Genomic DNA, 27,441 nt, shown 5'->3' with positions numbered 1-27,441 from the left:
CTGGCATTTGACTCTCATTGCAGGTGCCCGCCCGCCCCCCGGCTCTGTGTATCTGAGCCTCCTCGGCCAAAGGCACTGCACAGAGTCCGGGAAGAAGGGAGGGGGAGGCCCGTGCTTCCTCCTCCCCGGGCTCCCCGGGTGGAGCATCTAAAGAGCAAGGTTCCCTCAGTCCTCTGTGAACCCCCTTACAGTTTTCAATTCCTTTCCTCATGGGCGTGCCAGCTAAGACTGCGACCACACATGGAAGTGTGTGTATGGGTCCCGGACATTCCAGCTTCTGCAGCTTTTAACTTGGGGTTTTCTCTGAAGTAAAACGGATGAGAGAGGGGAGGTGGGGAGGAGCACGAAGGTGGGAAAGTGGAAGGGGGAAGAGAATGGAGATAGAAGGGCAGGCCTACCAAGGCCTGAGGGAGGGGTGGTGGGAGAGAATGATCCCCAGAAGTCTTGGCTCGGCTGGGCCCTGAGAGGGCAGCCAGCCTGGCCCCTACCTTCGTGCTGCCAATACCAGCTGCCAGGCAGAAGGAGGCCTAGAGGAGAGGGAAACTGGGCAAAGGGGATGGAAGGCTTCCAGGCCAGCCTTGCCCAACTCGTCAGGCCCCTTTGGGGGCTCTCAGGGAGGGGCTGTGACCCAGGCAAGGCCTAGGAAGGGTGTTCCCTGCTCTGGCAAGGCCTATGGGCAGTCGTGAGCTTTGAGGATTCAAGAGGGCCCCCTCTGGACCTTTCTGAAGGTAGGACCAGCCTCGGATTTGACTGGGCCCGGGTGAGGGGAGGGGCAGGGTCATTTACGGCCCAGAGCTTGCCAACTAGGCCATGTGCCCACTGTGACTCGCTGGGCAAGCCCCTTCCCCTCTCTGGACTTCCATTTCTTGTCTGCACCATCTGGGGGGGGGGGGGAGAGGGGGGTCCATACATGACTGCCAGGGTTCTTTTTCAACTGCAGACGGCGAGAGCGCGGCAGTGGGAGTAGTGGAAGGAGGGGAGGTGGGGCGGCATGAGCTGGCTTCTCTGGAATCCCCAGTCTTTCCCCTCCCCAGGGCTTTGCCTCTGAAGTCCCCAACCCACATGAACACACGCGCACACATTTACATGTTTCATCTAGAGGCTGGAAAGATCACCCGTGCCAGCGCTGCCAGGCCTCTCCCGCAGGTCCAACCCTTTCTTCCTCCCTTTTCACGGATGAGGAAACTGAGGCCGGGTCCGGGCTTTCCAGAGCCCGGGATTTCCCAGGCCCTCCCGCCCCCTCTCCCGCGCCCCTGGCTCGCCACGCGAGGGCCGGCTGGGACTCCCAGGGGACCCCGCCGTCGGGGCAGCCCCCACGCGCGGCGCCGCCCAGCCTCCCCGCGCGGGACCCGGACCGCGGCCGCCGCTGCGCACTCGCGGGGGAGCCAGCGACCGAGGGCGGGGGCGGGGAGGGAGCGACCGCGGCGGGGAGGGGTGTTGGCGAGAGCTCGCGCGCTGTGTATGGTCTATCGGAGGCAGCTGACCTTTGAGGAGGAAATCGCTGCTCTCTGCTCCTTCCTGTAGTAACAGCCGCCGCCGCAGCCGCCAGGAGCCCGGGCCGGGAGCGAGAGCCGCGGGCCCAGAGCCGGCCCCGCCGCCGGACGGCTCGGTGCCGCCAGGTGGGTGGCCGCGCAGCGCGTCCCGGGCGCCGCGCGCGCGGAGAGGGGACACTTGACTCCCGTCCTGGCCCCGCGCCCGGGGACCCGAAGCCCGACGGCCGGGCGGGGTGCAGGGAAAAGTCCCCGCGCCCGGGAGGGAGTTCAGGCTCCGCTCGGACGGGGGGCGCGGATCGGGGGCAGGCGCCGCGGGTGGGCGCCGGCCTCGCGCGCCGTGGGCAGGGGGCGCTGTCGGGCTGGGCCGGGGCAGAGAGACGGGGGGCGCAGCTGCTCCGGCGCCACCGAGGAGAGACGGGGCGCGTCTGTCCCCCCGGCCTCTGTAACAGCCCTAGCCACGTGCCCGCGGGGACCCCGCCGTCCAGGGGACGCCTTCGGGACCGTCGCTTTGGGCTGGCATAGCCCCCCACGCCCCTTCCCAGAAATTGGTACCCAGGGTTCGAGGCCGGGTAGGGGGATTCTTGCCGAGGTCCGTGGGCCACCGCGGTCAAGTTTCTCTTTCAGTTTTTAGCTGTCCCCCCGCTGGGGAAGCCCCGGTGGGGCGAGGGGAGGGGAAGAGGAGGAGGGCACCTGACTTTCGCGGGCCCCTCCCCAAGCCTCCGCGGGTTCCTCGTTAGAGGGCAGGGCGGCCTTCCCCTCCTCACCATCTTTCTTCCCGCACAGGAAAGCCGGTCTGTGGGAGGGAGGGGCCTGGCCCGACGGACCGCGGTCCGGGCACGGGTGGGCATGGCCGGGCCAGGGGCAGGCCCAGCCCTCGCCTCTGCCCGGCGGGCGCGTCCTCAGCCATCTGCTCGCCCCAGGTGAACGGCCATGGCGGGCTGGATCCAGGCCCAGCAGCTGCAGGGGGATGCGCTGCGCCAGATGCAGGTGCTGTACGGGCAGCACTTTCCCATCGAGGTCCGCCACTACTTGGCTCAGTGGATCGAGAGCCAGCCCTGGTAGGTGCCCCGGCTGGGCTGGCTTCCCCGGCGGGACCCTGCCAGCCAGGCCTGTCAGCCTCAGGGCTCCTCCGTGTGGGTGGGTGTGATTCTGGTCCTGTGGGTTCCTTTCTGCGAGGAAGGGGCCCTGTTCCATGTTGGCGGGGAAAGGGGAACAGGGAAATGGGAGCCCGGGAAGGGAGAGGGGCTGTTTCTAGACTCTGCTGCCCATGGCGCTGCCAGGAACCAGGCTTGTGGGCACTGGAGCACTCGTAGTCAGGAGCCTGGGTTTCCCGCCTCCTGCCTGGCTTCCTTGCCACGGAGGCACCACAGAAGGCTTCTCTACCCTGCCCTGCCCCAAGGGATGCCATCGATCCAGAAAATCCCCAGGACCAAGCCCAGGCCACCCAGCTGCTGGAGGGCCTGGTGCAGGAGCTGCAGAAGAAGGCCGAGCACCAGGTGGGGGAAGATGGGTTCTTGCTGAAGATCAAGCTGGGGCACTACGCCACGCAGCTGCAGGTGGGTGTGAGCGCCGGGTCATCTGTGGGGAGGCCGTGGCCGCCTTCTAGTCCCAGCGTCGGAACCCCTGGGTTTTTCCTGGCCTGGACACTCACTGACTCACCGTGTGACCTTCACCTTATCGGCAACTTTTCTGTGCTTCAATTTCCCCCACCCCCTCTTTCTAAATCAGACCTGTTGGATCCCTTTAGCATATTACAAAGCCAGAGGTGGGGTGTGCTGGTCCCCAAGAGAAGGAGGATGGGTGAAACCACCTTCTGGACAGATCAAGCGGAAGGGATGGAGGTGGACTGAGTCAAGATTCCTTTAGAGGAGAAAGGAGGAGGGACAGATTCTAGAAATGAGGGCGTGAGGCAACCAGACATCCCTCTTGGGCAGTGGTTCTCAACCTTCCGGCCCTTTAAATACAGTTCCTCATGTTGTGACCCAACCAGAAAATTATGTTCGTTGCTACTTCATAACTGTAATGTTGCTACTGTTATGAATCGTCATGTAAATATCTGATATGCAGAATGGTCTTAGGCGACCCCTGTGAAAGGATCGTTTGACCCCCCAAAGGGGTCGCGGCCCACAGGTTGAGAACCGCTGCTATTGGGGCTCGTCTAAAGGTGGGAGAGCTCTTTAAGTGGGGCAGGAGAGGAGCAGAGTTGTCAGATAAAAGAGCCTTGAATTAGGCTTTAGATGTAAGATGTAGCTTCTTCACTCGGGGGGAGGGGTGGAGGATAGGGGAGAGAGGAAGTTTTAGTGGGAGCAGGAAAGGGGTGTGGGTAGTAATCATAGTCAAGCATTTATTGGAAATCACTAGTATTTCTTAGAGAACCACTTTTAAATAGAAGCAGCAGGGTGCCAGGGAAATAAAAAGTCCACCCCAGAAGAGGGAGGAAGCCGGGGAAACCTGGGGCAAAGGGGGAAGCAGAATAGGAACCCAGAGCTGGAGTATGGCGGAAAGTTTCTTGACCATGACATTAGGCGCTCTGAGTTTTGAGTCATCTGCTCACCCATTTGCTTCGTTCTGTATAAGTACTTAACCTCTCTAAGCATCAGTTTTCTCATCTTTGAAATGGGGATAATCATTTCTGCTATGTCATAGGGTTTCACTGATATGAAAGTCATAGGGGGCCCTGACCGGTTTGGCTCACTGGATAGAACGTCGGCCTGGGGACTGAAGGTCCCAGGTTTGATTCCGGTCAAGGGCATGTACCTTAGTTGCAGGCACATCCCCAGTGCGGGGTGTGCAGGAGGCAGCTGATTGATGCTTCTCTCTCATCGATGTTTCTGACTCTCTATCCCTCTCCCTTCCTCTCTGTAAAAAATCAATAAAATATATTTAAAAAAAAAAGTCATAGGGGATGGTCGGTTGGAAGTGCTTTCTGAACTGGGTTTCTAATGCACTGCAAACTGAATGAAGATCTGGGAGGGGAAATCAAGTCAAGGAGAGACAGAGGTGACTGATGACAGTTCTGGAGACTTCTCGGGGGGGGGGGAAGCTGAGGCAAGGATTGGAGGGGAGGAAGTGTGGGCATGGCACTGCGACAGGCTTGGTAGACACAGAAGATGGCCACTGGTCGCTGCTCTTGGATTCTTTCAGAACACGTATGACCGCTGCCCCATGGAGCTGGTCCGCTGCATCCGGCACATTCTGTACAATGAGCAGAGGCTGGTCCGAGAAGCCAACAATGTGAGTGTCCCCTGGGTGTGGGGAGAGGAGTTGGGAAGACTGTTCTCTCCAGACACAACTGTGACTTATAAATACTGGCATGAGAGGACACCAAAGAAATGAGAGGAGACATGAGCAAGTGTGAGGGGCAAGATTACTTGCAGGTGCGGAGTGACCCCCTGGCTTCAGTCCCTGGCTCCACCACTTTCTAGCTGTATAACTTGAGCAAGTTACTTAACTTCTCTGAGCCTATATTTCTTCAATTATAAGTAGGGATGGTGATAGTACCTACCTTGCAGGATTATTGTGATCATTAAATGAGATACTGTGTGGGCCAGGGACAAACAAACAGACCAATGAAACAGAAGATGAAGCCCTAAACACACACACACACACACACACACACACACACACACACACACACAGCTGGAAACTCAGTCTGTGTCAGAAATGGCATTACAAGTCACCAGGGAAAAGATTTGTCATTCAATAAATGGGGTAGGGCCAAATAAGAAATATTCTCTGGGACGGTCTGTGAGGAGAAATGGAGCCAAGGTCTGTGTCAGAAAAATGAACACAGTCAAGCTCAGAGAAGTGAGGCCCAGAGAGGCAGAACAGGGACTCATTCCCCAAGTTCTGGAATCATACAGGCATTGAACATCTGCTTGGACAATGGTACAAATGTTATACTATCTGCAGTAAAGCAAAATGAATTTCATAAAATGACATAACACAGGTAAAGACCGCCGAATAGTGCTGGGAGCACAGGTCTTATTGATTATCTATTTGTTGTTGTGAACGCTGATTTCAGGAATTTGGCAGTTCATTCAGTAAATGTGTATTGAGGTCCTGCGGTGTGTCCGGCCCTGGGCTAGGCCTGGAGAAACAGATAAAGACCTGGTCATCACCTGGGAGGAATTCGGGTGATGATCGGTTCTCCAGCGGTGAACTGAGGGTTCAGGGGGCATATGTGGGAAAAGTACCCAGCTCAAATCGGGGCAGGCGGGCAGGGGGCATGTCCTGAGGGAGGAGAGGTCTGAACTACAGTGGAGAAAGCAGGATGGAGGAGGTGGGAGGAGTTTTTAGTCAAAAGTAGCAACAGTATTTGTGAGGGCAAGAAGGCAGGAGCCATCTTATCATATTTGAAGACTTGCAAATAGTCAGTGCAACTGGGGAGAAGGGAGCCAAGTGAGGAGTCTGATGGGTAAGGCCAGAGAGGAAGCAGATCCAGAGGGTCTTCCAGGACAACGCTTGTGTCCCTTGGCTTGTTGTATCACAGGGCTATCTGTAAACACACAAATGAATTAGGCTCCAATTAAGAACTACATGTCTGTGATGCAGGTGTTGTCATGGTTGGGGGAAGGGGGCTCAGGGAATGGGAATCATGCCTTCTACTAGCCATGAAGGTGTTCTTGGACACCTTTGATGTCCTAGGCCAGTGGTTGGCAAACTGCGGCTCGGCAAACCGCGGCTCCCGAGCCACATGCGGCTCTTTGGCCCCTTCAGTGTGGCTCTTCCACAAAATACCGACTTCTGCGCACGGGCCACGAAGTTTCAATCGCACTGTAGGTGCGCGCCCGCATGTGGTATTTTGTGGAAGAGCCGGTATTTTGTGGAAGAACCACACTGAAGGGGCCAAAGAACTGCATGTGGCTCGCGAGCCGCGGTTTGCTGACCACAGTCCTAGGCCTAAGGGATTTGGTGATGCACAAGACAGATGAGGTCTTAGCACTTAGAAGGCTCACATCCTAGTGCAAGGAGGCAGATAAGAGCGATGGTTGAGTGTCAACCTATGAACCAGGAGGTCACGGTTTGATTGCCCGTCAGAGCACATGCCCAGGGTTGTGGGCTTGATCCCCAGTAGGGGGCGTGCAGGAGGCAGCCAATCAGTGATTCGCTCTCATTGTTGATGTTTTCATTTCTCTCACTTCCTCTCTGAAATCAATAAAAAAAAATTGTTTTTAAAGAAAATAAAAGTAAGAGGTAAAACCCAAGAACTAGACCCTCTCAGATAAGGGTGGTGCTGTTTTGAATTGGCCCTTCAGAGACGGTCACTCTGAAAAAGTACCAGGTGAAGCGCCAGCCCCAGGAAGATTTGTTCCAGAGTGATGGAACAAAAAATGCAAAGGCCCTGAGGCAGCAACGTGCTGGGTGTTTAAGGAACAGAAAGTAGCTGTTGTGGGCACAGAGGCTGGCAGGGACTATCAGCCAGGGCAATGGAGGCTGTGGGAAGGTGTTTGGAATTTTCTGAGAACAGTTCATTGGAAAGGCCCTGAAGACCTGGTTGAGAAGGAGATCAGACCAGGTCACTTAAATGTCTGAATCCACAAAGCCCTTGTTGATGCTTCCCCTGTAACTTCACTGTGGGGTTCTTAGGACACCACCTGTGAGAGGTTTACCTGATTCCCTCTCTCCTCGGTCACAAGTAGGTCTTGAGTGAGGACAAAGACAATGTGTGTTCACCTAGCCCAGTGGTCGGCAGACTGCGGCTCACGAGTCACATGCGGCTCTTTGGCCCCTTGAGTGTGGCTCGTCCACAAAATACCGACTTCCGCGCATGGGCCACGAAGTTTCAATCGCACTGTACATGCGCGCCCGCACGTGGTATTTTGTGGAAGAGCCACACTCAAGGGGCCAAAGAGCCGCATGTGACTCGCGAGCCACAGTTTGCCGACCACTGAGCCTCAGTCCCCACTCCGTCCCAGCACCTTGCACAGCCCGTGGCATTGGATCAGTGAAAGAATGTGGAGTGAGGGGTCATCATTACTAGGAAAACCCAGGTAACTCTTGGGATGTGTTGAGTTCTACTCTCTTCAAAGAGAATTTAGATGGACCATGTTTGGCATCCTCTGGTGGAGGCCAGAACTGCAATAGACGTTTCTGCTATGCTTCAGGAAGATTCCATAGTCTGCCAGCTCACACGGTTCTCCTCCTTCTTTGTCCCCTCCACCCCAGTGCTGACAAATGACTATCCTTCTGGCTCAACTTGCCCTTCCTTTTTACTCTAGATTCAGAGTTTGGGGTCTGTAGTATTGGCATCCCCCAAAGCCCGAGGTTTCTCCCATCCTCACTGCCCAGCTCACTGCGGCCTGCATTTCTGATATGTCCCCAGGGTGCCTCTCCTGTTGGGATGCTGGTTGACGCCATGTCCCAGAAACACCTTCAGATCAACCAGACATTTGAAGAGCTAAGACTGGTCACGCAGGACACCGAGAACGAACTGAAGAAGCTGCAGCAGACTCAAGAGTACTTCATCATCCAATACCAGGAGAGCCTGAGGATCCAGGGTGAGGCCGCTGCAGCGTGGGCGGTGTATGTCGTGAGGATGGCAGTGAGGACCACTTTGTGAGCTCCGGCAGGGATGGGACTAGGTCGTGTCTATTTCCTGGGAACCTTCCCCAAAGCCTGGGAGGAGTAATGGCTCCGGGTGACGGAGCTCTTGCTGTGGGCCAGGCTCTGGGCTAAGCCTTTTGCATGCATAACTCAATTCAGCCTTTACAACAAACAGCTCGAGGATGCAGGTAGTTGCTTTATCTCTATTTTGCAGATGGTAAAACTGAGGTTCGAAGAGAACAAGCAACTTGGCCTGAGTTGCTTAGAAAATTGAGGGAGGTGTCATTAAATCACTGTACTTTATTAGCCAATATTGTCTCCCTAACTGTAGGTATTCCGTGAATATCTCAATCAATGAATAAATGACTGAATATGGGCAAAGTGTTCCCCAGTCAGAGGGAGCATTTAGGTTGAGAGTTCCCAGATTGGACCAGGCTGGGGAGAGGTGGAACTCCAGGAACGTCCCTTTTTTAGTCTTCCTTAGAGGAGATGGAACTGGAAGGTAGGAGGTGACAGTGGACAATTCTCCTGTCTCCCAGAGCTGTACCACCCGTCCTAGTGAGAACAGGAAGTGTCAAGCTATCTTTTCCTTTGCTCTTCTTTTTCTGGCTTCTTCAGGTAGACCAGGGGTCCTCAAACTACGGCCCGCGGGCCACATGCAAATACAAATATTGTATTTGTTCCCGTTTTGTTTTTTTACATCAAAATAAGATATGTGCAGTGTGCATAGGAATTTGTTCATAGTTTTTTTGAAAACTATAGTCCGGCCCTCCAACGGTCTGAGGGACAGTGAACTGGCCCCCTGTTTAAAAAGTTTGAGGGCCGAAACCGGTTTGGCTCAGTGGATAGAGCGTCGGCCTGCAGACTGAGAGGTCCCAGGTTCGATTCTGGTCAAGGGCATGTACCTGGGTTGCGGGCACATCCCCAGTGGGGGGCGTGCTGGAGGCGGCTGATCGATGTTTCTCTCTCATCGATGTTTCTGACTCTCTATCCCTCTCCCTTCCTCTCTGTGAAAAATCAGTAAAATGTGTTTTAAAAAAAAAAAAAAAAAGTTTGAGGACCCCTGAGGTAGACCGTTAGGTAATTGATTTTAGACCTTTCTTCTTGTCTAGTATATGTATTCAGAGTCATAAACCTCCTGCTAAGCAGGGTTTTAGCTGCCTCTCCTGATTTTGAATTCACTATCATTCCTTTTGAAGTATTTTCTCATTTCTCTTCTAATTCTTTTGCACATGCATTTAGAAGTATATTGTTTAATGTCCAAATATTTTTTTCTAGATGTCATATCATTATTGATTCCATTTTCATTTCATTATTGAATTTCATTGTTGTCAGAGAACATACCCTGTATGATCTCAGTTCTTTTAAATGTATTGAGACTTGTTTTATGGCCCAGCATATGCTCAGTCTTGGTGAGTGTATCTGGTGGACTTGAAAAGGATGTATTTTCTACTGTGTTTCATTAAAAAGCAGCAAATAATAAATTCCATAATGTTAACAAATATAACAATACTTATTTAAAAATAAATATTTAAATGTTATAAATATTTATATATTACATATTATGCACATTGCATATAGTATAGCTATATTTATGTAACGTATTTATATACTATATAAACACTATGAATATTTAAATATATTCAGTATATATATTTATTATGCTAACATAATAAAATTGTATCAAAAAACGTAAAATCAAAAAACAAACAACATCTATATTTTCCAAAACAAAATTTAGTGAGTAGAGTGGCATTGCTATACATTTTTACACATCTCTCTAATGTTAGGGAGATAGCTGGATCTTGCTTTCAGTCTGTTGTAGTATCACATATCTTGCAGCCTCTTGAAAAATGCCACTGTATAATTATAAGAGACTAAAAGAGAAAAAGGCAAAATCTTATGACTTTTGAAAACGGTTTTGGCTTTGTGGAACTCCTATAAGGGTCTTGGGAACCCTCCAGGCATCCCTGGTCCACACGTAGAGAACCATTGATCTATGTCTTTATTTATTTTTCTGCCTAATAGTTCTATCAGATGCTGAGAGAGAGGTATCAAAATCTCCTATTATATTGTGGAATTGTGTACTTCTCCAATTACTTCTGTAAACATTTCCTTTATGTATTTTGAAGCTTTGTTAGTAGATTCATATGCATTTATGGTAATTGTCGGTCTGCTGGATTGACACTTTAATAATTATGAAATATCTTTCTCGATCTCTGGTAATACTCTTTGTCTTGAAGTCTACTTTATCAGAAATTAACATAACTTCTCAAGCCTTCCTGTTCCATATTGGCACAACCTATCTTTATCCATGCTTTTTAAAATTTAAAAATGTAGACAGCATATAGTTGTCTTGCCTTTGTCTTTATTCTGACAACCATTGCTTTTAATCAAGGTGTTTAGCCCAATGTTATTTAATGTAACATTTAATACAGTGGAATTGAGGTCAACATTTCAGTATTTATTTTCAGTTTTGTTCATATCCGTTTTTGTTTCTCTATTTTTCCTTTTATTATTATTTCACTTTGCTTAGGATTCTCTTTTCATTTGCCTAGTTAAGCTTTCCTCCTAATCCTGCCCTGTCAGTGTTTCCTGTACCCCGAGGCCAGCACATTGCCTGAATCACAGTAGGTGTTGAATAGATGTCGGTGGGATGAGTCTAGCATGTCTCCTTCCCATCTGATTCCACACCTGACTGGCCCTGGGGCGGGCGGTGGGGGCGTGGAGAAAGCCCACTTCCCAGATGCGGGAACAGGATAGCCAAGCTCTCAGTTCTCTCCCAGACTGGTCACCATATCGATGATCCCACTCTTGGGTTTTCTGTTTCCTGTGTATGGGTTTGGGCTTGGGTTCTGGTTTGGGCTTGTACCCAGCAGGCAGTGTCAGTTCAGTCTCATTTATCAAGTTCACCATCAGAAACACAGACTATCGATCTGTTGTGCAGAGAAGGCTCAGTTCCCTCCAGTGGAGCAGACAGTTGCCCCACATCTCCTGGCGTCCTTCCCAGAAGCGCCTGCAAATTGCCCGGAGAACCCTAACTGGGTCGCTCGCAGAGGGAGGCCGCACCAGGTGCTGGGGACACCACCACCTCCCTGTGGTGGCAGGAGCCTGAGGTGGCCCCCAGACGACCCTGCTGTGCTCCCTGCTGGACGATGCTCTCCCTGCTCAGGCCCCTGCAGTGAGATGGGCGCCGTCTCTCCGAACGCCCTTCTCGTCTGGGCTCTTCCTGGCTGTCTAGAGTTGCTTTGGTCTGTCCCAGCCTGTGTGACCTTGGGGCAGGGCCTAGGTCAGTGTGACGTGGCCCTCAGAGGCCTGCCAGGAGCTTGACCAAGACAGGCTGATGCTCACTTCTTCTTGACTCAGCCCGAGGAAGGACACTGGGTGTTCAAAATGGCTCTTGGCTGCGCATAATCACCCCAGAATTTAGGCTAGTGTTTCCCTAGGCGGGGGATGGGATTGCAGGCTGTGGAGGTGAGCAGGTGGCTTTAATTGGGAAATGTTTGATTGCTTAATGTGGGTTATGAATTCACGGTGTTTCTATATCATTCTTTCTCCCTTCCCTATGTCTTAAGTATTTCATAACTGATGTTTTTAAAGAGGGTAATTATGCCTCACTGACTCCCTATTCCTACCATCGATGAGCTTCCTAAAGCTATTGTGAAGAGAATTGCCTCCGTTTCCTGAGAGAATATTGCTACTTTTTTTTTTCTTAACTTATTTAATTTATTTTAAATCCCCACCTGAGGACATGGAGGGAGAGAGAGAGAGAGAGAGAGAGAGAGAGAGAGAGAGAGAGAGAGAGGAACGTTGGGCATTTGCCTTCTTTGGGTGCCCTGGCGGTTGGGTGCCCCAGATGATGCTCCACCCACTGAGCCACTGCAGCAGGTTGAGAATCTTGCTGCTTTTGTGCAGGCCCCTCCCTCCCTCTCTTCTTTCTTCTTCATCTTCTCTCTTTTCTCTTCCTGTTGGTCAGCTGAGCTCACAGTGACCCAACCTGGACAAACTCGAGAGGCGCCTTCCTGTGCAGAGAACCTCCTCTCCCTGAGGAGAGGCAGCTGTGCCCCAGGAGGCGGCACAGGCCCAGGAGCAGGGCCTTCCCTGGCGAGGCCGAGGCTGAGAGCTGCTGGTCCCCGTCACCCTTCAGTCCTGTCCCGTAGCCCATTGAGCAACAAGGACTAACTCTCACCCAGAGCTTCCAGGTGCCAGGCAGCTCCCTGAGCATTTTCCTTATCAGCGCTTTTCAGCCTTCCTTCCGCCGAGGCAGGGAGCAGGCTCCCCGTTTTGCACACGGGGAGACTGAGGCACAGGGGAGTGAGGGGATTCCCCCGAGTCCACCCCGCTAGCAGATGGCCAGGCTGAGGCAGACGAGGCGGAGGGCTCCAAGCCGGACCCCAATGTGGCGTGAGGAAGGCGGGGCCCCAGCCGTGTGGGCTGGGGTGGTGGGATCCTCCTCAGCTGTCCCCACAAGCTTCTGTCTCCTCGTCCCTAGAGGGGAGCTCAGAGTTGGGGGCCAGGGAGTGAAGCTGGCGCCTCTCCCGGGCCCTTGGCTGCCAGATCCCTGACTGGCCGTTGGTCAGACGCGTCCCCCTGAGGGTCTTGTCTGCAGAGCAAGTGAGTGTGGTTTCTCTGGGTTTCCTGCTGGAAGCTGGGGGTCATGGCCATGGTGTCCCGTCCCTCCTGCAGCTCAGTTTGCCCAGCTGGCCCAGCTGAACCCGCAGGAGCGTCTGAGCCGGGAGACAGCCCTGCAGCAGAAGCAGGTGTCCCTGGAGGCCTGGCTGCAGCGCGAGGCCCAGACGCTGCAGCAGTACCGCGTGGTGAGTGGGGTGTGCGTCCCTCTCCTCCGGGCGTGGGGGTCCACATCCTGAGCTGTCGGGGACCGAGAGAGGGACAGGCCAGGACCCCGGGGGGCAGGAGGCCTGTGGGGGCCTGTGAGGCAGAGCGGGTCGGGGGGGGGGGCAGGCCCGGCCTCCTGAGCGAGGCCCCGCAGGGCTGTTCCCCAGGAGCCAGAGGGCCTGCCCCCCCCCCCCCGCCAGGAGCTGGCCGAGAAGCACCAGAAGACCCTGCAGCTGCTGCGCAAGCAGCAGACCATCATCCTGGACGACGAGCTGATCCAGTGGAAGCGGCGGCAGCAGCTGGCCGGGAATGGGGGGCCCCCTGAGGGCAGCCTGGACGTGCTGCAGTCCTGGTAATGGGGGGGGGCAGGCAGGGAAGGGGGCCGGGGCTCAGGGTGGTCTACCAGCTGCTTATTCTGCTCCCGAGTTGCCATGTGCAGCCGCTCGCTCTGCCCGGTGGCAGGTCTTCCTTCACCAGTGGTCTGGTTCCCGACACAGACTCTGGTGCCCCGTCGTGCCCCTCCCTGGGAAGGGAGTCACTGTGTTGGGGTGGGGCAGGGCCAGGTGCTCTGGGCTGATGCTCGGCTGGTCGGGTACAAACCGGGGTCACGCCTCCTGCGTGTCTGTGTTTCTGGAAGTTAGGGCAGCCCCTGTCCTGCTCTGCTCAGTGGACAGGAGTGGGCGCTGAGGTGTAAAGCCTTCCTGGGTGAGCGTGGGGCTAGGTCTTGGGGGGCTCACCCCAGCCTGGAGCCTCTTCAGGACTGGGCTTCCTTTGGCCCCGGGACTGGGGTGCAGGTGTGAGAAGTTGGCCGAGATCATCTGGCAGAACCGGCAGCAGATCCGCAGAGCTGAGCACCTCTGCCAGCAGCTGCCCATCCCCGGCCCCGTGGAGGAGATGCTGGCTGAGGTCAATGCCACCATCACAGACATCATCTCCGCCCTGGTGACCAGGTGACTGCTGCCTCTCGGCCACACCCAGCCCCGCATGTGGTTGGCCTGGGGGAGGCAGGGGGTGCTTTGCAGATGGGGGGGGCTCTCACTGGCACCCTTGTCTCTCTCTGCTCACACCCTTTCCCTTCTGTCCCCAGTCGCCGTTGACCTTTCCCAGTTTCTCTTGTGAGCGCTACCTGGGCTGCCCTTGCTTCCTGCAGCCCCGTGCCAGCTGCCGAGTTCACTTCCCTGCCTCCCCTCCCGCCTCCCCGCGGCTCTCAGTGGCCTCCCTGGGAACAGGGTGTCGGCCACGTGCCCTTCCTCTGCCTGCCGAGCCCTGTGTGCGGCCTCCTCCCCACACGGGGACCGGAGCCCTGTCCCCTGAGGCAGCATCTCGTCCCTTGGGTCCCCGCAGCACGTTCATCATTGAGAAGCAGCCCCCTCAGGTCCTGAAGACCCAGACCAAGTTTGCAGCCACCGTGCGCCTGCTGGTGGGGGGGAAGCTGAACGTGCACATGAACCCCCCCCAGGTGAAGGCCACCATCATCAGCGAGCAGCAGGCCAAGTCGCTGCTCAAGAACGAGAACACCCGCAAGTACGTGCGTCCTTCCTTATTGGCGCCTGACTCCACACTCAGTCGGGGGCCTGCCTCCGTCCTACACGTGGAGGCCTAGTGATGGGACAGCGTGGCCTCCCTCTCTGCAGCGTTTTGTCCTGGCGTTGCAGACACCGTGCGGTGTCTCTCCTGTTCATTCTGTCTGTCCTGGTGTTCACTTTGCTCCTCCTGAACAGAGGCCTTCCCCAGGCCCTGCTGTGCCCAGCACATAGTAGGTCAACAAGGATTGCACTGCTCGGGTGTTCTAGGGTCTGTGCTAAGTACTGGGACCCAGTATAATCCACACAGAACTTGATGGTGCTCGGCTAGAAGAGTAGGCAGCAGGCATGAGAAGTGATTGCTGGCGAGGGACAAGGGAGACGTGGAAGTGGGCCATGATGTGGGTGGAGCAGTGACACTTCGTCTCAGGCTGCAGGATGAATGGGAGGCAGCTAGTGAAGGAGCCTGGAGAGGGCCAACTTCAAGGCAGAGAACGTGGGCCTTGCCCGGAAGGTGCATGTGTGGACAGAGAACCCAGGGCTGGGGTCCCGGGGTCGGGGCTGGCCACTCCTAAAGGGAGCAGTGCATGAGTGAATGAAGGAGGATGTGAGAAGTGGGAGACTTGGTTATGTGGACTGAGGGCCTACCGTCTGATTGGGGCATAGGGTGATGAAGAAGGCCAAGAGGTTCTCACTTTCTTAGATCTTACGTTTTGGCTGGGGAGGGAGACAGTCCTGTGCTTTTGAAAATAAGGCAGTGTCAAAAGGGGATACCCCGTAGAAAGAAAATCAAGACGGAGTGCTATCCCAGCATCTGGGTAGACGTATCAACACCACATGGGTGGTTGAGGAGGGCCTTTCTGAGGAGCCATTTAAATCGAGACCTGAATGAGAAGGTCAAGAAGGTTTGGGGCAACAGGAAGAGTGAGTGCAGAAGTCCTGAGGTTGGACCACGCTTGCATGTTCAGCACAGACGAGGCAGCATGGCTTGCTTATTCTGAATAAGGGAAGAGGAACCCTATGAGGCCAGGGAGGAGGCGGGGGTGATCCTGGGGATACTTGTAGGCTGTGGTCATGATTTTAAGTTCACTAGAAGCTGAAGGGCCTCACATCAGTCTTGATGCTCAAGGTATTTTGAACCTGATGATAGAGACCCAGACCCCACCCTTGATGACTATCAGGTTGATGAGAAAGTAAGGCCGGGACCCAGCGAAGAACGTTCTCAGAGGGTGGGGCAGGGGCTGTGGGCCCGGCCAGCAGCAGGGCCATGTTCCTGGCCGGCCTGTGCGGAGACGGGGCTCCCTTCTCTTCCACAGCGAGTGCAGTGGAGAGATCTTGAACAACTGCTGCGTCATGGAGTATCACCAAGCCACTGGCACCCTCAGCGCCCATTTCAGGAACATGGTGAGGACAGGGCCTGGCTCTGGGAGGGAGGGAAGGTCTGCCCAGAGCTCGGTCCCTGTAACCAGCTCCTGTCTCCCGGCCCCGCTCCCGCCCCACCTACAGTCGCTAAAGAGGATCAAGCGCGCTGACAGGCGGGGCGCGGAGTCCGTGACGGAGGAGAAGTTCACAGTCCTGTTTGAGTCTCAGTTCAGCGTGGGCAGCAATGAGCTTGTGTTCCAGGTGAAGGTGAGGACGCGCACTCCCATCCCCCGCAGGTCACCCAGGAAAGCGCAGGGACCTGCCCGCGGCCACTAGGCTGGCTTGGGAGCCCAGAGCTCCGAATCCGCGGCTCTCGGATGAGTTGCCCTGTGATGCTATCAGAAAACCTGCTTTCACTCTGCTGGTGCCTGTTTTCGAGGCTGTATCGTAATCTGGCACCGGCCCACAGAACTCAGGCGATGGGCCGGGAAGAAAGATGTGTTTCTTGTGTGTTTGTTTTTGCTTTGGTTTTGACGGGAGGGGCTTGTGGTTGGGACTGTGGGGAAGCAATGAGGGTGGGGAGTCTTGCCCAAGCCGAGGGCAACAGGGTGGTCATATGCCCTCAACGCTCATTCTTTTGACTCCCCTAGACCCTGTCCCTTCCTGTGGTGGTCATTGTTCACGGCAGCCAGGACCACAATGCCACGGCCACCGTGCTGTGGGACAACGCCTTTGCCGAGCCCGTGAGTCCCCTGAGACCCCGTCTCCTGAGCCTAGGATCTCCCAGGGTCATTCTCAACCCCTCGGGGCCCTGCCCAGTGGTCCTCCCCCACCCCGGACCAGCTCGAGTGAGGCGAGGGGAGAGGGGCAGCTGGTGTGAGTCCCCTGCCCTCGGGCTGTGTCTAGGCTCCCGTTTTAGGATTAGGGTCTCCCAGGTCCGTGAGCTTGGTCTTTGGGATCTGGCCCTTGATCTTCCTTTGGCTTGTGGTTTGGGTCACTGATCTCTGTCCTCAGTCCCCTGGTCTGGTCTCTATCTTGCACACCCACCTTCTGCCCCTGCCACCCTGCCTTCCTTTCCCTTGTGTTTGTCTCCTTTTCTGGGTCTTTCTCAGTCCCCTCTGTCTCTAGGTATCTGTAGGTCTGTGTGCCTGTGTTAGTGTGTATTTCCTGCTCCCTCAATCCCCCCCGCCCCTTCTTCTCTCCCGCTCAGGGCAGGGTGCCCTTTGCCGTGCCTGACAAAGTGCTGTGGCCGCAGCTGTGTGAAGCGCTCAACATGAAATTCAAGGCCGAAGTGCAGAGCAACCGGGGCCTGACCAAGGAGAACCTCGTGTTCCTGGCGCAGAAGCTGTTCAACAGCAGCAGCAGCCACCTCGAGGACTATAACAGCATGTCCGTGTCCTGGTCCCAGTTCAACAGGGTGAGGGCCCCCCGCCGGCTGCCGGCCTGGCCCACCTGGGCCCTGCCACCCCTTCCCCGCCTCAAGGACAGGGTTCTGCCTGAGGTCAGTGCCCCACCCTCTCTCACAAGCAGGAGAGATGGAGGGGGCTGGTACCCCAAGGAATGCAGTCAGCTGTGACAGCCAGAGCAGGACTGCAGGAAGGAGCCCGGAGCTGAGAGTCAGGATCCTTGGGCTCTAGTCCTCGCCTGGTTAACTATTTTGCCAGGCCCCCTTCCCTGCTCTGGGCCTCAGTTTCCCCATCTGTGAAATGAAGGGGTTGGGCAGGAATGGCTGTTGTACGTCCACCCCCCTCCCCATGGGGTTGTCGTGGGCCTCTGGGTCTCAGACCAGAGGCGAGTTGACTCTCCAGTTCCCTCGCAGAGGGGTTGGGGTCTGTGTGGACAGCCGCAGTGCGGGACAAGTAGGGCGAGGAATTGGGAGAGGGTCTGGATGAGGACAAGAGGCACTGATGGTTTCCTGGGCCACCTGTGACGACAGGGGCCCCAGCCCTGACTTGGGGTTTCCTGGGGTTCTCAGGAGAACTTGCCGGGCTGGAACTATACCTTCTGGCAGTGGTTTGACGGGGTCATGGAGGTGCTGAAGAAGCATCACAAGCCCCATTGGAATGACGGGTGAGGAGTGGCGGGCATGGGGGTCAGGAGGGCGTGGGCTCGGGACAGTGGCTGCTGGCCCAGCGGTGACACTATGTTCCGTGCTCCCAGGGCCATCCTAGGTTTTGTGAATAAGCAGCAGGCCCACGACCTGCTCATCAACAAGCCCGATGGGACCTTCTTACTGCGCTTTAGCGACTCAGAAATCGGGGGCATCACCATTGCCTGGAAGTTTGACTCTCGTGAGTGCCCTCTTTTGTCCACACTCCAGCCCCAATTTCCCTGCGTCCCCTTCTCCATCGGGCCTGCCTCCTTAGAAGGTACCTGGTGGGAAAGATAGGAACTGAGCTCAGAGTCTGGGAGGAAACACATTCCCTTTCTATCATTTCCCATTTTGGAGAACCTAAAATCCTGGCCCCCTAAGGCTCCGGGATCGCTGGGTGAGTCCTTCAGCAGCTCCATGCTCTCCCTTCGCTGCCCTGACCTGGCCTTGTCGGTATCTACTCGCCCGGTTTGCTGGGTAGGATGTTCCCACGGACGTTGCCTTGCCCTGCGCCAGGGATCTCAGGGATGGGGTTGCCGTGGGGACTAGTAGGAGACCGGGTGTCTCTGCAAGCCTGTCCTGAACCCCACAACCCCGGGCCCCCTCCTGAGGGCGGGCAGCGGGTTGTGGGAACGAGCTTGTCCTTTTCACAGCTGACCGCAACCTGTGGAACCTGAAGCCATTCACCACGAGGGATTTCTCCATCCGGTCCCTGGCTGACCGGCTGGGCGACCTGAGCTATCTCATCTACGTGTTCCCCGACCGGCCCAAGGATGAGGTCTTCGCCAAGTACTACACGCCCGTGCTCGGTGCGTCCTGCCTGGCCCTCCCCAGCCCTCCTCCGGCCCGAGGACTCACTCTCAGGCCAGGCAGTGGGGACTCCCCTAGAGCCCTATGGGCTTCGGTCACCAGATGGTGCACAGCATGTGGAGAGGATTTCAGGGCTCGTAAGCGAGGAGAGGGAAAGCAAAACCACGGAGTCTGCTTTCTTCTCTGCCGAGGGAAAAGCCGGTAGACTCTCACTTCTGCCCTTGGGAGAGGAGGCTGCAGTGCTGGGGAGGAGCCAGGATGAGTCACACCCACAGATAGCACTTCTTCATCCGCCGGCCCTGCTCCCGGGCGCAGTGCAGGAGCACAGTGGACAGGTTTTTCCTCTTCAGCTTGTCCCCAACCCATTGGTTGCGTTGGCTCCTTGGCGTTGATTCTGTTTCCTTGGCAGTGGTAGGGGTGGGGAGAGAGAAAGCAAAGAGCCAGAAAGGAAGCCCGAGCAGGGATGAGATTGGAGCCAGGCTCTGGGTAGCCCTCTGGCTGGTCCGTCAGCAGGTGTTCATTTGGGGTCCATGGCGGGGGGTCCATGGGAAATCTCATCCTGGCTGAGGCCCCCAGCAACTGGGATAAGAGGCAGACTCCATGGGGTGAGTTTCCACCCTCCGACAAGCTCCCAGAAACTTTGGTTCTCATCACAGTTCCCCCCTCGGCAGCTAAAGCAGTGGACGGATACGTGAAGCCACAGATCAAGCAAGTGGTCCCTGAGTAAGTGTCTGGGGTCCAGCTCTGGTCTCCTGCTGCCTCTGTTCCCCCGCCCCTGCCCCCCTACCCCCGCTGTTCTTACTCCTCACTACCACCCCCCTCCCGTCCAAGGGCCCAGCATTCCATTCTCCCTAAAACCTGGCTCAGCCCTGGGGAGGGAACCAGGCTTGGTCACCATGGGCCAGTACCCAGGGCCCCCTCCTGCACTTTGTCCTTCTGCACCTGAGAGAGACAGAAAGATGCCCCTGAGCCCATCCCCTGTCAGCGCTGCCCTGAGGCCGCTGAGGCCGCTGAGGCTCTGCTCTGCTTCCTCCTCCAGGTTTGTGACGTCTGCAGACTCTGCTGGGGGCAATGCCACCTACATAGAACAGGCCCCCTCCCCGGCTGTGGGTCCCCAGGCTCATTACAACATGTACCCACAGAAGTAGGTTGTGTTCTTACAGGGCTTCATGGGGGGCTGGGACTGGGCACTGGGCCTTGGGCTGGACCCCTGGAGGGCTGTGGGCCAAGGAATCCAGAGCTCCTCCAGGTCTGAGACCACCCAACCCAGGCCAAGCTCTGGCATGTGCCTGCCAGGTGCAGGGAGGGTGAGATCAACCAGTAAAAACCACAGTGCATTTTGGGACTTAACACACAGCAGGGTCCTTGCTGTGGTGCTGACTAGCTGTGTGACCTTGGGGAAATTATTGAGCCTCTCTGATGCTGTTTTCTCATCTGTCAAATGGAAGCAAGGATACCTGTCTTGGGGGATTGAGGTCAGGAATAACGAGTGTGTGTAAAGCATTTAGCACAGGTGAGGCTGCTGTAGGGACTTCACACAAGACAGCTATGAATGGAATGGTCATTCTTGGGAGCCGGGGGAACAGGGTATCTCTGCTCCTCTCTGGGGTTCCCATGGTAGAGAAGTAATTCTCTTCTGAGTTGTGGATGGTCTGGGCTGGTTGTCTGTTTGCCTGGGAGGCTCAAGCTGTAGTGGGATCCCCACAGGCTTGGGGGTCGCCAGCCAGGAGGCCCTGAGCAAGATTCCGGACACGGTCAAGCCTCATTTCCTCCTCTGAAAAGCTGAGTAAATGCCTACCTTACAGGTGGCTGGAAGGATTGGAGTAACGTGGTTACAAGGCCCAGGTCCTCGTAGGTGCTCAGTGGACGGTGCCTAGGATTTAATGGAATAGCGCCGCAGGTGGGCAGAGCTCACTGGGTCAGCCACCTCCTTTGACAGTTGAGGACAGGGAGAGGAAAATGCATTCCCCTCTATCACTCAGTGAGGCAGTGAGAGATGAGACTGGGTGCCTCCCAAAGAGCCAGTGACTACATCTTGGGGTGCAGGGGTCTAGCCAGAGCTGGTCTGAGTGGGGAGCAGACTGGGGACTGCCCCCGAGAGCTTGAGGCAGTGAGACTGGCCAGCTCCCTCTGACATCTCCCTCTCTCCACCAGTCCTGACCCCGTCCTGGAGCAGGATGTGGAATTTGACCTGGACGAGACCATGGATGTAGCCCGGCACGTGGAGGAACTCCTACGCCGCCCGATTGACAGTCTGGACCCGCGCCTGTCCCCACCTACCGGGCTCTTCAGCTCTACCAGAGGCTCGCTTTCCTGAATGTGTGAATCCCACACTTCTTGGAAACAATAACCCGTACAAAGGGTTCATATTATGATTTTCGTGTTGCTGTGCGTATTGGTGCCCTTGCAGGGCACCGTGTATATTTGTGTGCGAGGTGTGCCACCTCGCCTTCGCAGTCCTAGGTGTGTGGCTGCTGCCCAGGCAGCCGACATTTTCTCCAGATCAAGGTATTTCAGGAGAGCCCCCGGGGCCTGTCTCTGCGGTGGGAGAGACTGAGCTGCTCAGTGCAGGAAGCCTCCTCCTGCTGGGGCCTCCATCTGCTCAGCAGTTATTGGAATGAAACTGTTCAAGGAAGGGAATAGAGACAGGCAGCATCTCTAAGCTTTACTCCTGACTTAGAAGCTTTGCCTCCCAAGTGTGTGTGTGCGCGCACATATATGTGCATCTGCTCTCATGCACACGTGTTGGTCTATTGCTTCTTCCCTTGGAAGGGAGGTTGGGGATGAACATGGACTCCAGACTTTTTGTGAACTGAGAGCTTATCTAGGTTGTGGCCAAGTCCCTCGACCTCGATGGGTCATTTGAGTCGGGCCCGCCAAAGCCGCTCTGAGTGTGTAATTTCTTGGCCTCCCATCCGGAGCGTGATGCCGTTGCCAACGCTCCCGCTCCTTCTCACCCAGCATCCCCACCCCTCCCTCTGGCCCCGCCTCCTTTCCTTGCCTCTGTTGCTTATAGGAGAGGTAGGAGAGGGGAAGACAGGTGTAGGACCTGGTGTGAACAGGGGACCCAGGACTTGTAGGGCTGACCCCTCTGGTCCTGGAAATAACCTGCATGGAGAAACAGCAGCCAGTCAGTGGGATCTGGAGTGAGGGGTGAAAGCTGATCTCTGCTTCCACGCTGCTGGGAGGTGGAACCTGGAAGAGGCCTCATCACAGTTGCATAACCCGCTGTGGTGGGAGAAGGCCTGGCTCACAACTCGCTGGCTCCGCCCTCCCAGGCATCTGGCCTGCAGCCAGGGGCAGCTGACAGTGGGACAGTGGGAGCCCCAGGTTGAAACCTCTCTGAAGGCGCAGGGGGGTAAGAAGAGGGAGTCTTTTGTACTTTGTACATAGGCAACACATTTGTGAAATAAAATATTTTTTTTTTTTTTCATAAAACTGCTGGTGTGGCTCCTGGTTGGGGAGCTCTGGGAGCTGGTGGCGTTTCGCTCCTTCCGTCCTACGTGGCTGACGCTGTGCTGTGTAGCTTGAAGCTACAACTCTGCTCCTTTTCTGTGTTTTAAGGGTGCCAACCCCCCTGGAACACTGTCAGTGCTTCTCACAAGACTAAAGAGCTAAGCCTCTAGTCGAGGTCTTGGGAAAGGATGGGGCAGGGATTGCTGGGGGAAGGGACTCGAGGAGCGGGAAGAAGTGTGGCTGCTGCTGTGAGCAATCCTGAAGCTGGCGGCTGAGGGCCAGGGCCACCGTGACTCTCAACCCTTCTGGGGCCAGGGTCACTGGAGAGCCTCCCAACCGCCCCTCTTCCCAGAGACCAGCAGATGGCACCATCCCACTGCCACTGTGTCTCAAATGGCCCGAGACCAGGAGGAGGCTGGTCAGGGCAGAAGGGGACAGTCTCCCCAAGGTCCAGGGGCTGTCACTGGGGCCCCTGGGGGAAGGCGGGAGCAAAGGCCTGCTCACAAGACTTCTTCAGAGCTCAAAGGAGGGAAGGGGCTGGCAGCCGCCCCAGGAGGTGCAGGGGCCCAGAGCAGGGTGCTGGGGGTGGGTGGGAAGGGAAGCAGCCGCCAGCCCCGCCTGAGCAAACTAATCTTGCTTCCATCTCTGCAGGGGAAGGCGGCTCATATCTCACACTCCTGCTCAGATCTGCTCCGTGGGACTCGGCACAGGGGGAGGGGGTGAGAGAGCTGAGGGGCGCCCATGTCTGTGAATTATCACCACTGACTGCAGGCTAGAGCAGCAGCCGGTTTTCGTTCACCCCACTGAGTGACTGAAGAGAAAGTGATAATGGAGTAACTGTGGAAGGGGAGGCCTTGGGGGTGGTGTGGGAGATCTCTGTCCCAACCCCCTTAGGTAGCTTATCAGACCCCAAACAGGAGGCCCAGCTTGCAAAGGCCCTGGAGGGAGGAGGGGGGAAGGCCTCCACTCTGACACCTTTGTGTGAAGGAGTATGACCCCTGGCTCTTCCACTGACCCTTACCTGGAAGCTGGTGACTAACCTAAGTTGGGAAGGGTGGCTCAGTTGCCCCAAAAGTGGGCCTGAGTCAACTCAGCAATGAGAGGCGAAGGTGACAGAGAGCAGGGCCACCACCTCCTCTCCAGACGCAGGCCTGACCTGTGGGTCAGGCCCCCGCAGAACCTCCACCAGCCAGAAACAGAGCTGCCACTCTATCAGGCAGGTCCTATATATTTTTATTTTTAGAAGTTAAAGTAGATACAGCAATATACAAAAACACACACACAATAATATAAATTTTTACACTATGAAGTATACATTGGAATTTGGTGCAGTGGCCAGGACAACAGCTTAAAACCACTGTATAAGTAGGTTAAGCGAGTAATGGGACCCCTCGGTTGGGCTAGGGTCGGGCGGGGGCAGACAGAAGAGAGAGCGCGGGCAGGTCCTGGAGAACTTGGTTCTTTAAGGGAGCGGCTGACCAAGTCTCAGCTTCTCTTACAACCAGAGTTAAACCCAGATACAAATGCTACTCAAAGCCCTGGACTGTACATCTGCTCAGAGAAGCCGGATCCTTGCTCCAGATCCCTCGGATCTAGATGTCTCATGTTGAGTCAAGCTTATTATGAACAAGAGAGTTTCTGGAGAAGGGAGAGCTCTGTGCAACCTGTCAACCGGTTCTAGGCGGGAAGACAGGGATGGCCAAGGGCCACCCCTGTGTTTCTTGGACAGAAAGTCCTCATCCCCTTAATTCAGAAACTGGCTAACTGGGGTATACCAACAGCATTCCATAGAAACTCCCATCAACTGACTCAGGTGGTTTGGGACCACCCACTATACACATGCCTCTGGGCCAGAGGGCCCCCATAGCAGACCACCTCTTCCACTCCTGAGTGTCCCGAAGTGCACAGTAAATTCGACCTGTTCTGCCTCAGCTGTGGGGCCTCAGCTGGGAGAGTCACCAGTGTGGGGGGAAGCTGGGAGCACGCTCCCTCACACAGGGACAGACTGAGTTTATCAGCAAGCCTTTGCCCCTGGGTTAACCAAGTGAAGAAGTAATTACAGGTGCTGTGGGCAATCACCAAGAAACTGGGGTGAGAGCCACATTCCCTGAGCTCTACCAGACCCTCGGTTGGGGCCCCACTGTCTGAGTCATGTTCAACCTGTCACTCTCTCCCTCTTACTCCAGGAGGTCCTGAGACCAGATTCCTAAAGCAAACAGGACAAGGGACCTTTGGACACTGCAAGGGGCCATGCCATAAGAGAGGTGGGGGGTGGGGGGAAGAAAGAGAGTCACCCCATTCTTTATAAGGCACCCACAGAACCACCGGGCTCTGAATAGGAGCGCATGTCCAAGAGGGAAGGGAGGAAAGGTTATAAGTACCCCTCTGCCAGCCTTACCTACTAACAGACCAACACATAAAAGGAAAATAAAAACTCTATTTAAAAAGACTAGAAGGTTTAGGTTCTCCTTTAACCTTCCTATTTCAAAACCAAAGGCCACGCCACAGCTCCAGAGGTCCTTTAAGGGCTGGGGCTGGGCCCGAGGCCCGTTTCAGGGTTTGTATGAAGTGTCAGCCTGAAGAAAGCTGAATGCCTGAAGCACCAAGGAGGCTACTAACTGAGTTTTCGTAAATACAGAAAAAGGCTATGCTGATACAGTGTTTTTGCCTTTTAATTATTATTATTACTTTAAATTTAAAAAGAAACCTAGGGGCTCTGAAAGTCCTATCTTTTATTTGGATGTTAGCAAGGTTAAAAGTGCAGTGCCAGGGGTATGCAGCTGGAGGCAGCCTGTGGCGTTAGCTTACAGAAAAGGGCAGAGGGATGCCGCTGGCACCAGGAGGCACTTGTCGAACAACAACAACAAGCTGCTGAGAAAGGAGGGCAGGGGGACAAAAACACACGTTTCCTTTCCTTTCCTCCCTCTTGCCACCCCTTCCACATCCCCTGATCACAGTCTCAGAGAACGCTGTCTTATTTGCATTTAGATAAAAGCATATCACCCACATTCATTCATTTCTCTATTTGAAAACAGTGCCCAGATTGCTCAGATAGCAGAAGTAGGAGATTAAAACAAATCTGGAACCACAGAGTGAGGAGTTCAGATGCTCTGGGGCTTGGCTGTCTAAGGGGTGGAACAGAGGTGCCTCCGTCATCTCTCGCTGCAGCTTCAGTCCTTGGCACCTCACATGGGGGAGGTAGCGCACTCTGAGGTCAGCTCCATGTCGAATGTGAGGGACTCTGGAGGGACAGACGGGGACAGCTGGTTGGTTGCCTGGTGAGGCACACACCCCTAGCCCTTTGGGGGACAGAGGCTCAGGCCCTCTGCCACCCAGTCTCCTGCCCCTTGTGGCCAAGCCAGGGTTGGATAACCTAGATTCACTCTCCTCCCTATAAGATCTTGCCCTGGAAGGGCGCAGCCCCTTCCTACCTTAACTCATTCCCAACTCTATGTGCTTAAAGAAGCCCCAGGGCTGCCCTGTTGAATGCGGCAGCCTGGAGTCACAGTGGCTAGTCCAAAGCGAGAGGGGCTGTGGCTGCAAAACACCCAGCAGATTTCAAGGACTCAGTGCAAACACCTCACTCATTTTTTTCTTACACGTTGAAATGATAGTATATTGGATTTATTGGGCTACACAGAAAATATTAAAATTAACCTCACCTGTTTCCTTTCTCTGTTTTTAACGTGGCTACGGGAAGAGGTACACTTACGCACGTGGCGTGGTGCGTTTCCGCCGGAGAGCGCCGCTCTCGAGCCCCTTCTACAATCCCCGTGACCAGCTCCTGGCTCTGCACACGGGCCATCACACAAGGGGGACCAATTGCCCTCCAAATACTCACCAAACTGCCCTCCTGCTGAGGGTTCAGCACCTTCACCATTATTTCCAAACTGCATCAATGAATCTAAAGTGCGGGGGGACATCGGCAGGTCAATGGTATTGCTGCAGGTCGTTCTGTAGGAAATGGGGAGCAGCGGGAGGGGAAAGGGCCGGGTTGACAAGACACAATGGATAAAAAAAAAAAAAAGAACAAAACACACACACACAAGCCATCAAACTCTGGTCTCCAACAGAAAAATAAAAGCTCAAGCTTTTTAAATGCACAAGATCACCGTGAGTACTAAACACAGCCCAGGGCCTCCAACCCTCGCAGAGTAACTCTCACCCATGTCCCATTTCCGGGGTAACTGAGGACATTAGAAATGGAGGCAAAATTGGGAGAGGAGGCCACTTACGGTGTCACACAGATGAACTTGGTCTTCAGGTAGGGGGCAGCACCTGGGAAGAGGAAACGGGCCTTACTGAGTGTGCCCCTCTCAGGGCAGGGCAGGAGGAAGCGGCTGCCCCAGCTGGGCTGACCTGAAACTCACTCCATCCTTGAGCAGAGACTGTTTTGAACCGCCATCTCCCTTCAGGGCTGCCCTCCCACTCTGTACACGACCTGATGTTCTAGGCCAGTGATGGCGAACCTTTTGAGCTCAGCGTGTCAGCGTTTTGAAAAACCCTAACTTTACTCTAGTGCCGTGTCACATATAAAAATGTTTTGATATCTGCAACCATAGTAAAACAAAGATTTATATTTTTGATATTTATTTTATATATTTAAATGCCATTTAACAAAGAGAAATCAACCAAAAAAATGAGTTCGCGTGTCACCTCTGACACGCGTGTCATAGGTTCGCCATCACTGTTCTAGGCCCTCGCAGCCTGGAAGTTCCATGAAGTTTTCCTTAACTACAGAAACTGTCCCACCCGAGCCCAGATAAATGCCAGCCTGTGTTCATGCTTTCCCTGGACTGTGTTAGCGTGTCACTGCCTGGACGTGGTCTGAGGACAGTGTGCTGGCCGGTCGTGTCACTCGGGTGACTTCTCTACATGCAGAAGCAGCGTGTATGCAGTGTGGGCATCCTGGTCAGTCACCACCGGCCCTCAGTCTCTAAGAGAACGTGAAGCCTCTGATGCTTGTGGTTCCAAAGCTGAGGGTCACACCTTCTATTCCTATTGGCACTAATCTGCCTCTATTACATTTTTAGGTGAGGGTCTGAGAAACTTTCCAGTTGAATAACGACATCACAAAAAAAGCAGCCTCTCTATAAAAGGAAGGTGTTTGTGGTGCAGTACAATGGACTCTGGACTGGAAAACAGGAGGCCCAGGTGTATTCAATAACAAAAAACCTGGGCAAGGCCCTTAATTCATGTGTAAAATAAATGGGAGGGGGACGAGGAAGGTGCCCATCTCTGCCATTTCTAATTCTTTTTCTATAGTTAGACACGTGAGAATTGAAAAAAATGCATTTTAGGTACTAAATACTTACACCAAGAG

General features: G+C 54.9%; 3 protein-coding genes across 10 annotated transcripts in view; 1 reads left to right on the top strand and 2 right to left on the bottom strand.

Annotated features, from left to right (window-relative positions):
* LOC118671504 (signal transducer and activator of transcription 5B) overlaps positions 1-1,506 on the bottom strand; it is a 68,808-nt gene extending 67,302 nt beyond the window's left edge. Inside the window, exon 1 of the mRNA XM_036339763.1 lies at positions 1,485-1,506. The gene's annotated coding sequence lies outside the window, so the exon portion shown is untranslated. The remainder of the gene's footprint in view (positions 1-1,484) is intronic.
* On the top strand, positions 1,485-22,092 carry STAT5A (signal transducer and activator of transcription 5A). 2 transcript variants are annotated; one of them, XM_036339768.1, is made up of 19 exons: positions 1,485-1,619; positions 2,414-2,551; positions 2,893-3,049; positions 4,638-4,727; positions 7,819-7,993; positions 12,726-12,856; positions 13,076-13,227; positions 13,670-13,825; positions 14,220-14,399; positions 15,715-15,802; positions 15,905-16,027; positions 16,411-16,503; positions 16,971-17,177; positions 17,736-17,830; positions 17,921-18,051; positions 18,506-18,661; positions 19,334-19,385; positions 19,702-19,806; positions 20,817-22,092. In XM_036339768.1, the coding sequence occupies exons 2-19, from the start codon at positions 2,424-2,426 to the stop codon at positions 20,977-20,979; spliced, it is 2,382 nt and encodes a 793-aa protein (XP_036195661.1). In that variant the 5' UTR covers positions 1,485-1,619; positions 2,414-2,423; the 3' UTR covers positions 20,980-22,092. The 2 variants fall into 2 exon arrangements, with proteins under 2 accessions (XP_036195661.1, XP_036195660.1); XM_036339767.1 differs by having other exon boundaries at positions 19,319-19,385.
* Positions 22,093-23,333: 1,241 nt separating this feature from the next.
* Positions 23,334-27,441, bottom strand: part of STAT3 (signal transducer and activator of transcription 3) — a 77,721-nt gene continuing 73,613 nt past the window's right edge. For 5 of the 7 annotated variants that reach the window (XM_036339739.1, XM_036339740.1, XM_036339742.1 and 2 more), the window contains 3 exons: positions 26,354-26,396; positions 25,960-26,072; positions 23,334-25,359 (listed from right to left, as the gene is read on the bottom strand). In XM_036339739.1, the coding sequence (XP_036195632.1) occupies positions 25,304-25,359; positions 25,960-26,072; positions 26,354-26,396 (212 nt within the window). In that variant the 3' untranslated portion in view covers positions 23,334-25,303. The remainder of the gene's footprint in view (positions 25,360-25,959; positions 26,073-26,353; positions 26,397-27,441) is intronic. The other 2 variants (XM_036339743.1, XM_036339744.1) reach the window with 1 other exon arrangement.

Source organism: Myotis myotis, unplaced genomic scaffold, assembly GCF_014108235.1.
Source record: "Myotis myotis isolate mMyoMyo1 unplaced genomic scaffold, mMyoMyo1.p scaffold_m19_p_17, whole genome shotgun sequence".
Classification (NCBI taxonomy): domain Eukaryota; kingdom Metazoa; phylum Chordata; class Mammalia; order Chiroptera; family Vespertilionidae; genus Myotis; species Myotis myotis.
The sequence above is the reverse complement of the archived record's forward strand: the minus strand, read 5'-3'. Positions and strand labels throughout refer to the sequence as shown.

What these genes read in the sequence shown, in the direction of transcription:
- STAT5A (XM_036339767.1), top strand. Translation starts at nt 2,424, where the DNA reads ATGGCGGGCTGGATCCAGGCCCAGCAGCTGCAGGGGGATGCGCTGCGC. An exon ending in TGGTCCGAGAAGCCAACAAT is followed by an intron (nt 4,728 to 7,818) that starts GTGAGTGTCCCC and finishes ATATGTCCCCAG; the next exon opens with GGTGCCTCTCCTGTTGGGAT. An exon ending in ATCAAGCAAGTGGTCCCTGA is followed by an intron (nt 19,386 to 19,701) that starts GTAAGTGTCTGG and finishes TTCCTCCTCCAG; the next exon opens with GTTTGTGACGTCTGCAGACT.